General features: G+C 29.7%; 3 protein-coding genes across 8 annotated transcripts; 1 reads left to right on the top strand and 2 right to left on the bottom strand.

The window, feature by feature from the left end:
* Positions 1–199: 199 nt before the first annotated feature.
* LOC113515636 (uncharacterized) lies at positions 200–16,246 on the bottom strand. 6 transcript variants are annotated; one of them, XM_052893249.1, is made up of 8 exons: positions 14,209–14,407; positions 12,922–13,077; positions 9,312–9,408; positions 7,889–8,021; positions 4,852–4,945; positions 2,877–3,045; positions 1,263–1,751; positions 200–538 (listed from the first exon to the last, which is right to left on the bottom strand). In XM_052893249.1, the coding sequence occupies exons 1-8, from the start codon at positions 14,344–14,346 to the stop codon at positions 237–239; spliced, it is 1,578 nt and encodes a 525-aa protein (XP_052749209.1). In that variant the 5' UTR covers positions 14,347–14,407; the 3' UTR covers positions 200–236. The 6 variants fall into 6 exon arrangements, with proteins under 6 accessions (XP_052749209.1, XP_052749212.1, XP_052749210.1 ...); XM_052893252.1 differs by lacking the exons at positions 200–538; positions 14,209–14,407 and adding exons at positions 573–988; positions 16,128–16,246; XM_052893250.1 differs by lacking the exon at positions 200–538 and adding an exon at positions 573–799.
* Positions 15,581–17,573, top strand: LOC113515374 (ribulose-phosphate 3-epimerase). The gene is made up of 4 exons (XM_026899555.3): positions 15,581–16,049; positions 16,250–16,357; positions 16,518–16,739; positions 16,948–17,573. The coding sequence occupies exons 1-4, from the start codon at positions 15,816–15,818 to the stop codon at positions 17,056–17,058; spliced, it is 675 nt and encodes a 224-aa protein (XP_026755356.2). The 5' UTR covers positions 15,581–15,815; the 3' UTR covers positions 17,059–17,573.
* Positions 17,168–19,323, bottom strand: LOC113515373 (putative methyltransferase C9orf114). Its single transcript, XM_026899554.3, has 3 exons — positions 18,583–19,323; positions 18,125–18,397; positions 17,168–17,573 (listed from the first exon to the last, which is right to left on the bottom strand). Exons 1-3 carry the CDS (start codon positions 19,128–19,130, stop codon positions 17,186–17,188), a joined length of 1,209 nt encoding a protein of 402 aa, XP_026755355.2. The 5' UTR covers positions 19,131–19,323; the 3' UTR covers positions 17,168–17,185.
* Positions 19,324–19,432: the final 109 nt, after the last annotated feature.

Raw genomic sequence — 19,432 nt, 5'->3', positions numbered from 1 at the left:
CACGCAAATGTACATCAGAGTCATTGTCATATGGAAATTTATTTTATTTAGTTTTACATAAAATCATAAGTATTTGGAAGAATAATAGATACTCTATTAATCAATGTTTATGCAATTTTACTGATACTTTGAGAAACAATGCCTTATTATTATTTTTATTATTTATATGTAATTTATATTATCTATTTATTTGAAGAATTACACATTTTATGAAAAATATATGTATTAAAATATATTTATTTGAAAACATTTTTTATTAACACCATACTAGGAAAAATTATAAATATTACAAAAGATTTTTTCAAGGAAATATTTCCAGAACAATGAAACATTTTATTAAGTTTTAATACTTTCAAATCTTGTGCAATTTTTTTTAACAAATCATTATATTTAATAACAAAATAATTGTCGCTGCTTAAATAATCTATCTCATGTAAATTCTTTACTTTTTTCAAAGGCATTTTCTTTTTATTATTATATATTATTTTGATATTTCCATTTACATACTGAACTTGTCGCCTATTTCTTGTCACAAATTCTGAAAAAAAAAACTGAAGTGAATAAGTCAAAGATACAATAATAACTAGTTTTTATTATACTAATATAAAATTAAAAATACATATTGTAAACCAATCATGGTATTATTAACGTAAATCTATCAAATCCGTCGTCAGCAAATTAGATCGTGCCCTACTTTCAGACGCAGGTTCGAATTCAAGTATATCTTCTAAAAAATCTTTAGTGGATTTTTGTCGTTTCAAATCTTCAATTTCCAATACTATGTCAGTAATAGGAGGTTCTGAAATATCATCATATATTTGAGTTGTTTCTGAACTGGTTTCTTCTGTATCATCTTCGGGGAAAAAATAATGGCCAGTAAAATCATTATTCTGTTTTATTTCAGCAAGCTCAGCTCGTATCTTAACTGGACTCACGTTACCTACTGGTTGTGTAATTTGTAATCCATTTTCTGTTGTTGATATTTTATCTATACAAAAAAATAAGAAAGTAGCTTTAGATTTTATATTATTTATAATTAATTTACTGTTTTACCAAAATTCCATCATAAAAAATAGCGTTCGTTAAATAGAATTTACGTGGATGATACCTATATAAATGAACTATATAAATGATTAGTTGTTTATAAAATTAAGTGCATAATAAATTACAATTAAATCGTTTAAACTGTTTATAAGGTATCTCAGTCAGTCTTAGTAATTAGTCTCAAAATATATACAAATATTCAATAAAATTAGATTTACCTCCCTTCCTAAATATAACAGCTTCAACTAAATCCGCGAGTAAAGTAGAATTAATATGCTCACTTTCCGTTGATTTTATAGTAGTGATGTCTTCTTTTTTACTATAAATTCGACTTACTAATGCCGCTACACTTGCATCAGTGTAAGTATTAGTTTTGTCAGATATTTGCGTTGAAGCACTTAGCAGAAGTTCTTTAAACATTGGATCCTTACTAAGCTTTATCTTTAATAGTTCTACAAAATCGTCAACAGCTACGAAATCTTTACAAGAACTGTTGTTATCAACATTAGAAGCAGTTGTTGGTCTGGGTACATCTAAAAATCTTGAGAAATAATTATATGGAGTAAAATAATCATCATCTTCTATAAAATCTCCAAGTGTTGTGGTTGTAGAGTTTTTAACATTTACTGTACCAGGTCTATCGATTTTCTGTACAACATCAGATATATTCACGTCAATATTAACTTTAGCTTTTTGGCTTGAAGCAGCTGAAAAAAAAATGCGTTATTAACCTATTATTCTATAAAATATCTTCATAACCTCTAATATACCAAGGTCTTAATGAACTATAAATCCTTTATTTTTAATAATACAGTTTGTATTCATTGACTGAAGAGAGTTGATAGACTCGACTAAGTAAATACCACCATTTTCTATACTCTTTCCATCAAACATTGTTTTTGTTCGAGAAGTCAGCACGAAAAATTTTTAAATGAGGCAAAACAATTTTAGTACTCAAAAATGGCAATGCATGAATACTTAATTCAATAAATGACAGATATTCTATGATATTCACAATACAAATAATATTTATAGACTACTATTAATTGACAATAAACAACATTTCACAGTTTTGTAAAATAAATTAGACACAAATCTGTCACTTTATAATCTATTTTACATTTAGGTAATATTTTATAATTTTCAAACACATTATTGCCACAAAATTTCAAATTAGTGTAGAATAAAGATAATATTAGTAAAATATAAATTAATTGTTATTACGAGTAGCTTGCACCAGTCCTTTTTTTTACAATGTTAGGTCTTTTTTTACTTAGACAAGGTCAAAACAAATCATCGCATCGATAAAATCGCTTCTGTCAGCGCTAACACAATAATAAACAAGACAGCGCTTGACGCCATCTCATTCTATCTTATGTACTCGTCAGCGACAACGATTTTATCAATAGATTAGATTGTAATTTGCCTAGGGGGACTGTTAACGTGAACTAAAATATGACTATACTTTCCGTCATATTGAAATAGAAAATTTAGCTGAAGTAGAGAATAAACTTGACACTCTCAGTAGCAATCAACGAAAAGAAACTACTGTTTTCCGGGATCACACGTGACTCGATTTTTAAATATGTAGGAATTTCTGATATTTACCTTCAAATTCTTATATAAACAAAAAACTATACTTATTAAATAATCGCAAGTCAATTTTTTCATTCGTTTTGGAAAGACATAAAAACAAATCTAGTGAAGTTAATTGTTTTGTGTAGATATGTAATTTTTAGTTACATATCGTCAACGAATATGTCGTTTAGAAAACCCTAACAGAATGATATATCCTAAAAATTATAAGTGCGAAAATTATCCTAAAAACTAACCACATAAAGCTTCATATTCAGTATCACAAACTAAATCATTCAGACATCTTGAACATGGTGTTCCTTTGTTATACACCGCATTATGTATAATGTTCCCACTAGGCGAAAAATTGCATACTAATCTATTTATTGTTTTATTTACTACTTTATTTCCGTCTTCTGTTATTTGCTATAATGAAAAAGAAGTATTAATATTTAGTATAATTTATCTGCCAAGGTGTATGACCATATTCTACTCATGTATATTAAATATATACAGTGCAGTTTCGGAGGGATTTCTTTCCGCAGATGCTCAGTTTACGAAATTTAAGTCACTCCAATATTCAGATTTTCTCAAGAGACTACAACATGGAGTTTTTAAAAATTCATAATTCTGTGAAAGAATTCTTTTAAAATGCGCCATTTATTCCAAGTGTCCACAGTTTTTAATAACTATTTACCATCAGGGGTGACATATACTTTTTGCCATGTTATCATAAAAATATTTACATATGCTGTATAACAATATTTTCTGTACAATAATATCATTAGAATTTCAAAGATCTTGCCTACAAGCTTATTAAATTAAATTAAAATATTTGAATTTGAGATAAAAATTTTGACTCATTATATTATGTATAATTTTTCGACTCGAGTTAATAATTTTATCCTGTTATTATGTTAACAATTAATCGTATGACCTTTATATTAAACAGTTTTAATTTATTTCATTTATTCAATTAAACGACCAACATGACTTCGACTTTGATTATAATTTTTATCTTATGCATATACCAAGTTCAGATATACAGTGTTGGCTTAATTACTGCCACGGCATGACTAATTATTTTAGAAATAATGATTTCGCTGTTTGAACTAAACAATAACTAAGGTGTGCTTAAATACGAAGATATGTATGTATTTATGTATGTTTTTTGAAATGTTTATAAATTTACCAGAGGGAGACTTTATACAAAAGTCGTTTGCTTGGGCACTTCTGTCCCATTCGTGTTTCTACCGTGAAGCAGTCGTGTTTGCATGGTTGTGTTTCAGTTTGAAGGGAGGGGTATGGCAGTGAATTTACAGGGTACAAAGAATTAACCCCTGAGTCCGCAGGAATGGCAATGCATGGGGGTATCATGGGCGAAACAGAATACTCTGTTATGTCCATGGCACTGCTCATGTCTATAGGCGACGGTTACCACTTTCCATTAAGTGGGCTGTCAACTTATTTGCCATTCTAAATTAAATTAAAAAAATGTTCCAGAACGACATACTTAAAATGTACAAAATTTTACGAATATATCAATCAATATATAAATAGCTTTTTGCTGTAACTTTATAATTATTTTGGATTCTGTTAATTGTAGTGAAATGTCCCAGATTAGTTTTAAATAGTTTTCTTGACAATAGAATATATTTTTTACTACGAAGCAATTTCTGCGGTACGTTTATAATAACTCGTTCTAAAAGTTTAGGGCATTTCAGGGCACCTTTTATGAGTTTATAGAAGAGTGTATGGTTATAGAGAGCTCGAAACTACAGCATGGGGTTCTTAAAAAAAGGTATATTAAGATATTTCGGAGTCAGCGACGCACGTGGATACCCTTGGTATTGCATACATCCACAATTTAAAGTAACTGTTTAGCATCATAGCAGCTGTATTGCTTGTTTGCCACCTTTGTAGTATAAAAAAAATAATTTCAACATTCGTTTAAAGAAGACTGTTTCTTGACCCTTTTAAAACAACCTACTATATCAAAGTATACTATTAAATTTTCCATATTTTATAAAAATAATAATAATAAATGTGAATGTAAGTTTATTTAATAAGAACCCATTAGCTTAACGACTCAAGCAATTGTTATAAAATTTTATGAAAACTAAGATGGAGAAAGACATGGGACTTTTAACCTGGTAATGTATAAGATGCGAACTCAACAAATTAAAAATAATTATTGAGTGTTATTAATTTTTAATAATGCTTAGAACTTACTTTATATTTAACGCTGCCGCAACCAACATGACTGGACTCCGCCCAAACTAGTTGAGTGAAATAGTCGTAATGCGACATTCCCATTTGCGTGGAACTGAAATTAGTAAATATTCAGATATTCAATACTTGTTAATGATGTACTTGTTTAGAAGTTTCAGCAAATAACTATTATTTAAGTAAATAATCAAATTGTTTTCTTGTTAACAAGTTACTACGACTTGTATAATAACAAAACAATTTAAGTGCAAACATAAGTAAACCTTCAATAAATTTCCACAACTCATGGTAAGTATTCTTAGAATAGACCATAACACTATTTGATAAATCAATAGATATCCATCCGTCCATAACAATCTATAAACATCCCACTACGAGGCTCTAAATTCTCGTCGTAATAAAAAGTTACTACCAATATTCAACGTGTTTATTTTGCTGTTGAGACATTCCTTAAATGATGCGTATCTGTATAAATTATCGTTATTAATATTTGGTAACAAAACAGTACCCCGCTGCTCAGGTGCAAACTGTCAATCAGCGCTGAACGCACGATACGTTTTCTATTATGCAACTTAGAATGACAAACAAGCTAAGGGCCCACCTGATACAAAGTATAAATATATATATATATATATATATATATATATATATATATATATATATATATATATATATATAATTAAAAAACTTATTAATAAAAAAATTGGAAATAAAAATATAACATAATTAGTTTTTTTTAATTATTTTTTTTTCATATCAAGGGACTTATGGGCCTCCTTGTATTATGGTTAATAATTATATTAATTTAATAAATTTAATAAATAGTATGCACAAACACACAGGCATAACCATATGTATGTCTATACTCGTATATACATATATATGTAAATACGTAAATACGATGGATATTATAAATAGATGATTATAAAGATCTAAAAGCGACTATAGGCTAAATATCTTAAATATTAAAATCGCTTTTTCTTATAAAAGAAAATATTTCATTTTTGTTATTCAATGAAACAATGTTCAAAGACCTTTTGTCTAGTGTGATTTATATTTTATAACATGAATTGATAGGGATCAGAAATGTGAATAATCTTTATAATATTATGTAATATTAATAATTCTTTTTATAGACTAAAGAATTCCTATGATTTTTTTATATTAAATCACTATAGCAGGAATTCAGATTAAAGTAATTAGCCATTAAAATTTAAACCAAGTGTTTAACTTAATTTAAAGATCAACTAAAGTAAATCGGTAGTTTTATCCTGTAAGTTTAAATAACTAGTCTGGCCATAAATGCTGTTACATAAAAACTTTTCTTTTTTCAACTTTTAAATTATTTTAAATTTGGAACACATTATTATTTTAAAAACTTCTTTCGATTTCGGCCCATTTCACATATTTTTTCGTATTCATTATCAAATTACAATATGGAATGGGGTGTTAAAGAAAATAGGATTGCAGTGATCGCCTTGCACAAAGTGGGTATGGAACCGTCGGTCATATTCCAGACACTTCAAAAACTTGGTATTAGCCTTATGTTCGTATATCATAATATCAACAGATACAACAATACTTCCTCTGTCTTAGACCAGAAAAGATCAGGGCGGCCGCGTGCTGTTAAAACTACAAGGGCTATTAATGCTGTTAAAGCCAGAATTCGTCAAACCCACATTAGGAAGCAAAAAATCTTGTCGCAAGATAAGAAGATTCCCGCTAAGACTGTCGCGTATTATAAAACAAGACCTGAAGTTCGGTGCTTATCGTCGATATGCCCTAAATCAATCTTTAAAATTAAAGAGATGGAGTAAAATACATTAACTCACATGCATATATTTCTAGATAGGTTTAGCATAACAGTTTAGAATAAGCACCCTGAAGTGCCAATATGTCGAGAATTTCCTTGAAAAACTGTTAACTAATGGAGAAGGAAAATGAGTGGCGATCTTGTAAAATTCCTAATATTTACGAGATTCCTCTCAAACAAAGAGTAGGACGACCGCAATTAAATGGAACAATAACTATAAATTTATTCTATGCAGAATTATTAGACACAAGTAGCTCAGGACCGTCCCTTATCATAAGGAAATAAAGAAGAGGTCTGTGCTCAACAGTAATAATGAATTATAGAAATATCTGTGCTATTTTTCATAACTAATCACTACATGGTTGTTGGTGTCGTAAGAGACGACTAAGGGAGGGTGAGAGATGGTCAGCAGTGTCCCTCCTAAAACATCCCCAAGCCCAACTGCGGTTGTCAATCCGCCTGCCAAGCGCGCTTACTACTAGCAAAACCCCCCATGGGAGAGACTTATGTTCAGTAGTGGATGGTTAAAAGCTGACATGATAATGAAGAAGAATCACTACATATTTATTAGCAAGATAAGCGACGATTAATAAGTACACTTGATAAGTTACATATAAGTAAACGTCGTCGTTCAATGAGATACTAGCTTAACTTATAAATAGCAAGTCTTAGAATCTGCCCGTCAACAAAAACTTTGTACATGAATTTAAAATTAAAACGGTATTCTATTATAATTCTTCGGTAATGATAAACGCTGTTAACAAATCAAATTAATCCGAGTGAAGGCGGCAGGCTTGCACGCTGCCTCTTTGGATTGTAACGTGCTTAGCTAAATGTAGGTTTGTTGAGTGTTACATTCACCGTAAAGGCAACATTCAATAAATGCCGATGACTACCCCATTAAAAATTTACAGTAGAAGGCATATTTTTTTATTTTATTTTTCAAATAAACCATTCGCTAGTTTAAATTCTTCTCGCGTATTATTAGATTCTTTAACAAGTGAACGTGACTAACTTCTAATAGATTATTTTACACCAGCGAAGCCAGCAGTACAACTTTAGAAAGAAAAAAGTGTTTATTGGCCAGAAAACAATTATACTTAGCATTACAAATTGGAAATAGTTATTATTCCGTCGTGAACTCGTAAAGTACCGCCTCGTTGAACAATACGCAATTTTTGGCGCCAACTTTTTATGTTATGGTATTATGAATGGTTTTATACTTACGGGACATAACTTGATATAATTGAAGCATTTGCGTGTAATAACTCCATATACCATATATCAACCAACGCCGTAAGCGATAGCCCTGGTGCATCGCCGTGCACCGTCGCTATGTTCTGGCCCACAAATACGTTTTCTAAAAAATTTAAGCAATTAGATTTATTTTCAAAAAGAGTTACGTCATCGTAAAATTAATGTTTCAGTTCTATATAGATATCTTTTTACAAACACCTTACTCAAAACAACCCAACTTTTTTTATCCTTTTTGCGAAGGAATATATATATCGTAATAGATCACATGTAGCCTAAACTTTTACGATATATCTGTATTTACTTAAATATCCATACCGAACTATTACAGCTTCTACCTACTTACAACACTGACAAAGTTTCCCTGTAACTTATACTGGTTGTTCAGCGCGTCTTTATCCGTAATATCTGCCGTTTCCATGGAACCGTTTCATGGGTTTCAGGAAATCAAATGAAAATATTCTAATTTCGAAACCCCAGAGGTTCAAGGACTAACCAAAGCAGTCAAATGCACAAAAAATCATGTAGGTATGTGTTTCCATTTCATAGTACGTTTGTTTATACCACCATAAGTTCCTAAACAAATTTGGATGTATGAGGTAACAAAGGTTATATGTAATTTTTTTAATAAATCGTTTTTGCTAGAGCAATAGTGTTTTCTAGTTTGTGTAACAAAATGTACATGTCATGTCATGATAAATTAGAAGAATTATACCTACTAGAAAATTTCATTACATTACAGAGCTAGAAAAGACATGTTCAGTCTTCAGAGTGATGTCTCTATATTGCGTATCCTAATTTTATGTCAATTTAAATTACACCATTAACACATACTACGCGGAATACGGGCAATTCAAATATTACATTTACAAACTAAATTATTATACTGTCTGCCATTACATTAACTACTGTAATAATCAAGCTTATCAACGCAAGTTGCATATATTATAATATATATAAAATTGTTATCATATAATGGCTTTATCATCATCATTTTCAATGCACAAAATAAAGAAAAAAATAAAGACATCAAAGATTTCTTTTCCTCTATCTACGCTATCTAAAATTACAATCTTGAGCTTAGAATAGAGATAGAATCTATTTGATTTATTTAAATAGTATTATTTAATGTTTTTCACTTTTCTTTCGTGAATTTTAAAATGTTTATTGTTTTGCAGAAAGGAGCTTTTAAGAAACTCAACATAGGTACTTTTTCTTGTGTAAAGTGATTGCTTTGAAGGAAATTTCAATTAATTTCGTGAATAGATTTTTAATAAGATATGGAAGTGTTTACCATCGTTTACCATCAGACGCATCGTATGCTTTTTTACCACCATAGTAGCATAAAAATATATACAATAAATATAAACTACTATATAAGATAGAACAGATCTACCTAAATCTCGACAATTATCCAAAATATCTGGCGACTTTTGTATGACGCATTGATCGGCCCATCTCTGTGCTGATATTTCCAGGGCTTGACTCCACTCCTATTTTAAAGATGAAGAAAAATTATGAATTATTTTTTATAAATTTATATCATAAAAATAATGCTTATATAATGAATGTCTATAACAGAGAGAGAATGAAGAACAAGATAATGCACACCACTAAATTATAATGTTATATGGTGTTGTGAATTGATTGATTGTGTGCACTGATCAAACGCAATAGAATTTACCTACAATATATAAATATTTATAATAATATCATCGTGTGGTTCTAGAATAGGCCACTCCTTCCTTTCAGGTGAGTGTCGTAAAATGCGATTAAGGGAACTTAATGGTCGAGGGATGGGCAGCAGCGTCCCTCATAAAATATCACCAAATCCTAACTACAGTTGCCAACCCGCCTACCAAGCATGGAAATTACTGGCAAACCCCCTTTATAGGCAAAGCATATATTCAGCAGTGGAGCTGATATGATAACGAAAATATTACATTATCAAGAACAAATACAAAAACATCGTACGGGAAATATTGCAACCTCAAATGGTCTAAAAAAAAATTTATTACTTCCCCGGAGTTCTCTAAGTCTATTACCTAATTTAAACTAGCTAACTTCGATTATAAATTACCTAACCCTCGTAACATCACCTCAATAAAATTAGATTTTATATCTATATTTATATTTATTTATTGAAATGAATACTTCAAATAGACTGGCAATTAATTTGAACTAGTTATTTATCTAATATTTTATCTAATTAGCTTCAAAAGATTTTAAGGGACATTATTAAAAACGTTATTATATATACCTTCATATTATATATATATATATATATATATATATATATATATATATATATATATATATATATATATAGATTTCACTAAATAAACTGTATAAATCCACTTCTGTACACCAAATTTTATATAAAAATGTTCAATGCATGATTAACATAACATACAAACATCTTACCTGTGTATCCGTTCCTATATTAGTAGTTATATTCTTTTCCATACATTTTTAAATATTTTTTCATATTTATTCTTTGTTACTTTTACTACAAAGTAATATTCGTTTAGGTTTTATTCTCATTTCATAACTTAAACAAACTACCCGATTCGAAGAATAATATCCACTAACTCTCTCAGTATTAACAATTCTGAGAAACTTTAGAAAAACTGAAATGTAAATTCTGTCCCAACATTTTTAGGTGCTTTTTATTAGATTCTTTTTATTTCAATTTGATTTTTTTTTGTTTCCCGCCTTTTTCTGTCGTTGGATTACAGTTATTGACTTTTATAAATATCTGCTTATAGATAATAAGAACCGAATAATTTTTAATTTATAAACTTTTAAAAACCTTATTAAGTTTTAATACACCTTTTAGAAATTTTATAGAACTGTTTATAAACTTCATCACTTTATAATATATGATGTAGGGCTAGCATAAACTTATGTACCAAAAAACAAGTAATCACTACGTTACATTTTTAGGTTATATTAAGTAGTACTCAGAAACTTTTTAGCTATAAACTTTTTATGCACTAACAAGAAATGTACTGTAATCTGAATTGTCTGAATTAATGAAATAATAAACTTCAATACAAGTTTTTTATTTTTATGAAACACTGCATAACATTATACTACGTTAAAGATACAACATACCTAGAAATATAATTAAATTTAATAAATATTGTTCATAAAAGGAATAATAAGACAAATGTGTTTTATTTAGACCAAAACAGCATAAAATCAAAGAGGAAGTAATCACCACAGAGCAAGCAATCAGTACGTTGTAATCTTGTTCATAGATTGTAATCATTAGGTACAAAGATAACGTAGTGATTACAAAGTAAAATGAACGGGTCAAAATTAATCTTACTAAATATCTATAGAAAACAAAAAACCAGAAAATGACACAGAAAGCACAGAGCAAGTAATCACTGCGTAATAATAGAAAGAAAATATGCATTAAATTTGAATATTTATAATTATGTTTATTCTTGTAGAGTAAGATGAAGGAAGTTAAATGTGGATTGCGGAGTGATTCTTCTTTGTTTTAAAATTATTGATAGAACAAAATTAATTGAAAATTGATGACAAAACAGATAGCAATATTGAAGAAATAAGAGAGCTATATTCTATATTTCACTAAGAATACATTATAATCGTCGAATATCGAATGCGCCGAACTAAAAATTGACAAGGCATTTATGTTATACTATTATATGAAAACTCATTCTTATGTTTTTTAAACCAAAGAGCTAAAAAATAGGCCAGTCTTCGCATATAATTTTCATCTACAGTACAAGCCTCTTATACATGACGCTGGCAGAAATGGTCGTAAAAATAACGACCGATTGCCATTGAGGACAAAAAGAAGAAGAATCTACGGAACAATGCTTTTTTATTTTACATTCTGATTTTTGGTCACTCGCCTCAATTTTAAAAAGTATCTAATGTACAGATAATCCACAATTTTTAAATCTTTAATAAGCTAATTAACTACTTAATATATTAACTTTTAAACTTTAGTGCTGCATATTTCTTGCTTTATGAGATATTTTTTTTAAATGAATCAAGATAATTCTAGTAAATTATTATAGTTTACCTAAATTATCATGTTATTTCCCGTCCCGTATAAAACATAATTTGTACATAATTCTGTAATAAAGTAGGTAAATTAATTTACCGGTTCGTTTTGACCACGGTTTACAAGAAACGATAATGTAGAAACACAATTATCTCGCTAACCCAACTGTCGGCGACGAAATCAACAGATCGTGTGTGACGTACAAACAGAGACTCCAATACAAACATAATTGTGGAATAGTACAAGTGTTTTTACGATAGATACGCCTACTCCAATTTCAATAACAACCTAGCCTTGAAGCTTTTAAACACAAGTGGTGATGCATTTCACCAGAAGAGCGCATGTCTAGAATATCTATGTCTAAATTCTGAAATGTTTGCTTATACACGTGATGAAACTTTTGACAATTGACGAGAAATTTTCTAAATATTATAATAACAAGGAAGATTTGATTATAGCTCGAAGGCTGACAGCAAATAGATAAATATCGACGGTCAACAATTAGTCCCCATAGACAAGTGTCAGTTGAAGCTAAATAGATATGTTTTCACTGTTACTAACGATAACTTTTGTCTACACATAATGTGGCTGTTCTTATGCAGATTTGGATTAATATTGTTTGATTATAATGAATATTTATTTTATTATTTATTTATTTTATTTTATTTGATTTTATGTATATATTTATTTATTTAATACCAAATTTTATCCCCGACTTCGTCTGCGCGACCAGGATATATTTATTGGCTGGGATAAGACGTAGAGTATATCATTCACCATCCTCCATAGTATCTAAGTGTATAACAAGTTTCATAACATTTTGATAGCGATGAAATAGACGTTAAGGCGCCAAGATGTTACAAACAAACAAACTCACTTTCACACTTCTAATATAAGTAAGGATTGTTAGATACAGACTATTTTTTTTATTTAAGTGCCTGTTAGAATGAAAAATACCTACCAGTTTCATCATATTTTCAGAAGATGGAAACGAGCGTATATCTCCAGATGCCACTTTATTCCGTCGTGTATTTAATTTGTTTAAAATTGCTATTTTATCTTTCACCGTTTTTGTGGTCGTCTCATATTCAATACAATGGTCCGCTAGAATTTGCGTCTGAAAATAATACAATTAATCATTGGTCCAGTCAAATCGCTCTAAATCACCCTTTTTCATAAGACAAATGACAGCTTTTAACAAGCTTGCAACCTTTTATCTTTTATATATATCTTTCACTAAACTAGATTTAACCTGCGTCTTTGGTTTCATGAATTAGAATATAAAATATCCTAAATATTAATCCAAGATACACTTCATGTATTTGTAAAATTTAATTGAAACCAATTCAACTGTTAGTTTAATTGAGTTCCATTCACACATCTTCACAAATTTAACTTTTATAATATTGATAGGATATAAAAGGAAAGGAAGATCGTACAAAAGTCAACTGCTCCTACTTCTGACTCAATCTTGTTTCAACCAGCTATGCTTATTATATTATTATATCTGTCCACTGTGTGTATCCTTTTACTATACCTAGATAATTTAATTAATTACTTAATTACTGACAATATTTTTGTCCGTACTATGTATCTAATACCCAGAAATATAGGATATAATTATAATGATTAGTTTTAAACAAGAATTATCGAAGCTTACTGTGATATCTCTAGTTTAATGTCGATTATAGGGTTGATTTTAATGTTTCTGAAAAAATTTTTGATAACATGAACAGTTTTTTACTATACACTCTTAGTGTCTATTTACTCCGAGGAGTACCTAAATGATGACGCTGAGAAAGAAGGGAGCCTCCCTTTGCAATTAATATATCCCGTCTCCCTAGAAACTACAGTATTTAATTCTTAATTAATTCATCACGATGAGCCAACTGATGATTTCATTTTCGCCTATCAACTCACTACCCCTTTAGTCAGTACCCCGCCAGCTTAGGCCTACCGATAAAAAAACCGTGATTAGCAATTCATTAAAAAAAATATAGTGATAATCGACGTGCAAATGATCAATCCAATAATATTAAGTCCTTAAAATATTTGCATTAAAATATGTTTTCAAATAACAAAATTTTAGGGCATATTAGAACTCTATCGAATATGATAAATTAGATTCGAAATGAATTATAGGAACTTTGCGTAATGTATTTAGTGAATGTTCTAATGAAATTTAACATAGATTTAATATAAATTACTGTTCTTAATTTAGTATAAAGTACTACGTATTTAAACATACCTGAATCTTACATAAGTTTTGTTGTTTATTATTGTTAATAAGGGCATTTTGACTGTAATTTAAAGAAATAACATTAAGAAAGAATATTAAAACGAAAACACTAGGAATTGTAACAGTTACTAATCCTTTTGCAGACATAAATTTATTTAGTTTTTTGTTAAGTTAAAATTATGAACAACTGATATAACAACAAATCGAGATGGTTGCAACAAATCGACAGGTTTTTTTTAATGGGAGATAATGGAGTGGTAACCCCACCCGCGCTATCGGTATACACCGGCGGGGCTCCAGTGAAGGATAATAGATGAAGTAGGTCAGTTAGCCCATCGTGACGAATTCAACAAGAATTGTTCACGATGGTTTCCAGGGGGAATCACTTGGAGGTCGACCTAATAATATATTGCTAGCAATGGGGCTGTGAAACTCCATTTCTTACAATCCCTTACCAAACCCCCCCCCCCCCCCACCGAAAGCGCGGGTTTTTTTTTGCTGGGTGAAAATGGTATGGTAACCCCGCCTGCGCTAACGGGATACGCTGGCGGGGCACCAGTGAAGGGTGATAGATGAGAATGAAAACAGGCCAGTTAGCCCATCATGATGAATTCATCAGGAATTAACCATGATAGTTTCCAGGGAGAACCGCGAGGAGGTCGACCTGGTTGGGTATATTGCTAGCAATAGGATTCTCAGTCTCCATTACTAACAATCCCTTTCCCCCGAAAGCGCGGGTTAGGTTACCATTCCAATATTACCTATTAAAAAAAAACCATAACCACAGCGCTATGAACACCACAGAATTCTCCGACTATATGGTAACTCTGAAACGTCACCATTTTTCAGGACTGAGATATCATGCCTCTATCAATATTCTGTTATTTCATTATTATTTTATCTATTTATTTTATTTTTTATTAAAAAAACAAGAAAACAAAAAGCTAATTATAGGTTTGCACAAATTCAAATAAGATTTAACTAAACGCACATGACATTGCTAATACTTAAAATCAACTACATAAATTAAACTTAGGTTAACAACATTATAGTAGAATAAAGATTAAAGATAAGCAGTATGCAATTATATCCTTTCTTTCAAAGAAAAACAATCATGTACAGCTGTTTAACAATAGATGGATAAAACAATGTTTACAAAAAATAATTATTTAAAAATATAACAATTAAACAAATCATGTCATTTATTAGCTGGCAAATTTATACGAAAAGGAAACAGTCATATAGAATTAAATACTTATATTCTATAGGTAGTATTTCATTTCAATTTGTAGATTTATAGATAAATTTCTTAATTTCAACGTTGCCAGATTGAAAAAATCGCATCTGACAACCATGACACTTGTTAGATTAATGTCAAACAAATTGTCATTTGTCGGTCTTGTCTGTGATTGTGCTTATGTGATTGATTAAAAAGACACCGCCAATTGTGCTTTTGCATTTTTAAATATTTTCAGAAAATATTTTTTAACCTAGTATATTAGATTTTTGTAACTACTCAAAATCACAGTTTATGTATTTTTATAACAAACAAAGAAAAAATCGTACAATAACCTGACAAATTAAAATTACACGAACTAAAACCTAATAAATTTACCATGAGCAATGTACGGGCACTTATAGGTCCTTCTATTCTTAATTCAGATTTATCAAGATTATACGAGGAATCCCAGAAACTACTAGATAATGGTGCCGATTATTTACATTTAGATGTAATGGACGGTCACTTTGTACCTAATTTGACTTTTGGCCATCCAGTAGTTAAATGTCTGCGATCTAAAATTAAAGATGCCTTTTTTGAAACCCACATGATGGTTTCTAAACCAGAACAGGTATGTTTTTGGACTTAAAGATATTCCTACTTTAATTTCATCTATAATAGTCCTTGAACTGACATTGTAAATATTAACCTATAAACCAAAACAAAGACACGTGATTGTGTATATGGATATTTTTTTATTGCATTTTGTTTCCTTTTCCGCACTTCTGTAAGGTTTATTTAGTATCTATGTTTATTTTATTATTGATTCAGTGGATTGCTCCAATGGCTGATGCTGGTGTCAACCAATACACATTCCATATCGAACCTGTCAATAATGTTGAAGACATATGTAGAAAAATCAAAGAACATGGGATGAAGGTACCTAATATATATATTTATCTTCAAGCCTAGTCCTTTGCTATATATCCAGACTAATGTCAAAATTATTGAATATAAACATCTATAAATACTTTGACCAATTAACAGCTGTACATTAAATCAAGATAGCATTAACTATATTTAATAATTATTATTACAGGTTGGATTAGCAATCAAACCTGGTACACCAGTTGCTGAGGTAGAAAAGTATGTAAATATATCAGATATGATACTTATTATGACTGTAGAACCAGGGTTCGGTGGACAGAAATTCATGGAAGACCAGATGATAAAAGTAAAGCATTTGAGAGAACACTATCCTTTGTTAAACATTGAAGTTGATGGTGGAGTTGGTCCATCTACAATAAATTGCTGTGCCAATGTAAGTATTAAATCTATCTATTAGATAATGTAAATATGAAGAAAACAGTGATAAGTATAAAAAAAATTAATTAAAAAAGAATCATCAAAACATTCCATAACATGATAATAATTTGAATTTCAAACTTCTTCATATCAAAATAATTAAGATCCTAAATCTCATTAAAATGATCACATATTACTATCACTTTTGAACTTTATGATTTCAGGCTGGCGCTAATATGATAGTATCAGGGACAGCAGTTATTGGTGCACAAGATCAAGCCGCTACAATTAAGTTGTTAAGAGAGACTGTACAAGAAGCCATTAAAAAACTATAATGAATATTAATTTAGTTTACCACACACTTTTATGCATATTGCATAAATAAATGTAATTGTCTTCCAAAATATTCTTTATAAGGGAAATGAATGAATTAAAAATTAAATATTTTCTTAAAAATAACTTTTAATCAAATTTACTTAAATCTATTTGGCTAGAATTATTAGTAATATCATCTTTTGACACTGGAAATGTTGAACTGCAAGGAATACCAGATTCATTGAAAACCATAGGTTCATTATTAGCTTTAAGTTTAGTTCTCAAACCAGAGAGAGCAACAAGTATAGCTTCTTCTGTTCTGATTGTTCTTGATCCTTGATTTGGTAGTACATTGACATAATGGTTGAAAAGTAAGTGAGCTTCATCTACTTGCAACTGTTCATCACTTTCTAGAGCTGCTTCTATACCATGTAAACCACCAAATACCACTAAAGCATGATTATACCTTAATTCTTTAGAAGGTAGATCATCTATATTAGTTCCTTTATCTGAAGTACCAATAGTAAGGTCATATCTGGAAATAAAGACAATTTTATCATGATTAGTCTATGGTAATTCCACTAATTGCTTGCATTAATTACGGTCAAACAAAACATTTAAAAAATTAATATGATGTGACATTTACACAAAAATAAATTGAAATGAGAGCAGACTGCAAATCTAATGTAAAGTGGTAATTGTCAACAATAAACATGAAGAAATTAACTCTTATTCAATTACAATATTTTACAGCAAATCTAAATAATTCAAGTAAATATGCAAATTTATAATACCATTTATATTTAAATTTATTAATCATTAAATAGCAGGATGAAACAGATTTGAAAACAATTGGTATGTAGATAGAAATTAATAATTAAGGCAATTAATATTATTAAAATATTGACTACTATATACATATTTTTTAAGTATGCTATCATTTGTGTAAATTATATTTAAATAAATAAATTCTATAATATAACAACAATAAAGATAGCATTGAACAATAATAGATAAAATTTAGTATAATATGCTGGGTGATGCAAGGCATAAAGATGCCTTTAAACAATTGATGAATACACTTACCCATCTTTATATAGAGATTGTGTAAACACTTGTCCAAGGCTATTTGCAATTCTGACCGTGTAACCCCAGTAAACACCGGTCTCAGCTCTTGGTGTTGTGAGGCTGACTATCTTGCCCTTGATTTTCTTACTTCCATCAGATATTGGCAACATCCTAACAGTAACTCTAATACCAGGATTCAATAATTTGTCAGTAGAAACATCTTGATGTAGTCCAACATTGACTTGTGATCCTCTGCCTGGTTTTACCTTCTTGTTCATAGTGATTCCTTCTCTGAAATATAATTAATATTATATCAGAATGATACACATCCAACGAGTAATATATTGTAGTAAAAATTTCAATATTTAAAATTATTACACCACAAATAAAGTTTAAAACCATATAATACTCTTATTAATATTTGTAAATAATTTAACAGAAAAGCATGCTCATAAATTATAAAATATAATAATTACCTAAATTTAAAATCATTTGATAAACGTAAATGATGTGGGGCATCAAGAGGATTTAAAAGACCAGCAAACTCCAAATCCTTGTGTAATGGGAAGAAGTGTTTTCTTAAATATTGTGGGCATTCCAGATATTGTAAAATGCGAGCCAACTGCACACAACTCTTACGAGCTACTTTAACACCATCGACGTCCTCCAATTTAGACTTTTTTGTATCAAATTTATCACCGATATCATCATAAACAATGACTTCATCCACACAGAACACACAAGCAGCTCGAGCAATCTGACCAGCCAAATAAGTTCGCAACTCAGCTGACTGTGCATTCTCCAATATAGACCCTGGTACAGCTATACTGATTGTAGAAATTTCTGCGTATTTCTTTTCTCTCTCAGCTTCCTCTTTACACTTCATCTCAGTTTCTTTTTCCAAAGCCAGCCTCTTCTCACGTTTAACAATTTTCTCCTCATTACGATGACGTTTCAATGCTTTTCTTTCTTGATTTATTTCTCGCCAGCTTTTTCCAGCTGGTCGAACCGTTGACTGAGACATAACCTCAAAGTTAGAAGTACAGAAACCAAATTACAAATATTATTGAGTAACTTTATACTTGTAAAACAATTGATAGTGACAGGATTCAACGGTAAACACGCTTCACAAATATATTAATATCACAATAAAAATAAAAAACTGTTATACGACCTGTAATAACACAGACAAAGAATATATAACTAACGGAACACAGACTAAGAGTACAAATTAGAGAAACTAGAATGACATTACTAGGAATGATGTTATGATGGCATCGCTAATCTTTATATATAAGTACTATCCTTAATCTATGTTAAAAAAAT

This window comes from Galleria mellonella, unplaced genomic scaffold (genome assembly GCF_026898425.1).
Source record: "Galleria mellonella isolate WM207_F2 unplaced genomic scaffold, CSIRO_AGI_GalMel_v1 utg173, whole genome shotgun sequence".
Lineage (NCBI taxonomy): Eukaryota > Metazoa > Arthropoda > Insecta > Lepidoptera > Pyralidae > Galleria > Galleria mellonella.
This window is presented reverse-complemented; position numbering and strand designations above follow the sequence as displayed.

Bases quoted from the DNA above. Each gene is read 5' to 3' on its own strand.
- LOC113515636 (XM_031912615.2), bottom strand. From the start codon at position 14,346: ATGTCTGCAAAAGGATTAGTAACTGTTACAATTCCTAGTGTTTTCGTT. The intron at 8,022-9,311 runs GTAGATCTGTTC...TAAATTTTTTAG, and splicing joins GGATAATTGTCGAGATTTAG to AAAACGTATTTGTGGGCCAG. The intron at 3,046-4,851 runs GTAAGTTCTAAG...TTTTCATTATAG, and splicing joins GCGGCAGCGTTAAATATAAA to CAAATAACAGAAGACGGAAA.
- LOC113515374 (XM_026899555.3), top strand. From the start codon at position 15,816: ATGAGCAATGTACGGGCACTTATAGGTCCTTCTATTCTTAATTCAGAT. The intron at 16,358-16,517 runs GTACCTAATATA...TTATTATTACAG, and splicing joins TCAAAGAACATGGGATGAAG to GTTGGATTAGCAATCAAACC. The intron at 16,740-16,947 runs GTAAGTATTAAA...TTATGATTTCAG, and splicing joins CAATAAATTGCTGTGCCAAT to GCTGGCGCTAATATGATAGT.
- LOC113515373 (XM_026899554.3), bottom strand. From the start codon at position 19,130: ATGTCTCAGTCAACGGTTCGACCAGCTGGAAAAAGCTGGCGAGAAATA. The intron at 18,398-18,582 runs GTAATTATTATA...ATTATATTTCAG, and splicing joins TCAAATGATTTTAAATTTAG to AGAAGGAATCACTATGAACA. The intron at 17,574-18,124 runs GTAAGTGTATTC...CTTTATTTCCAG, and splicing joins CAATCTCTATATAAAGATGG to ATATGACCTTACTATTGGTA.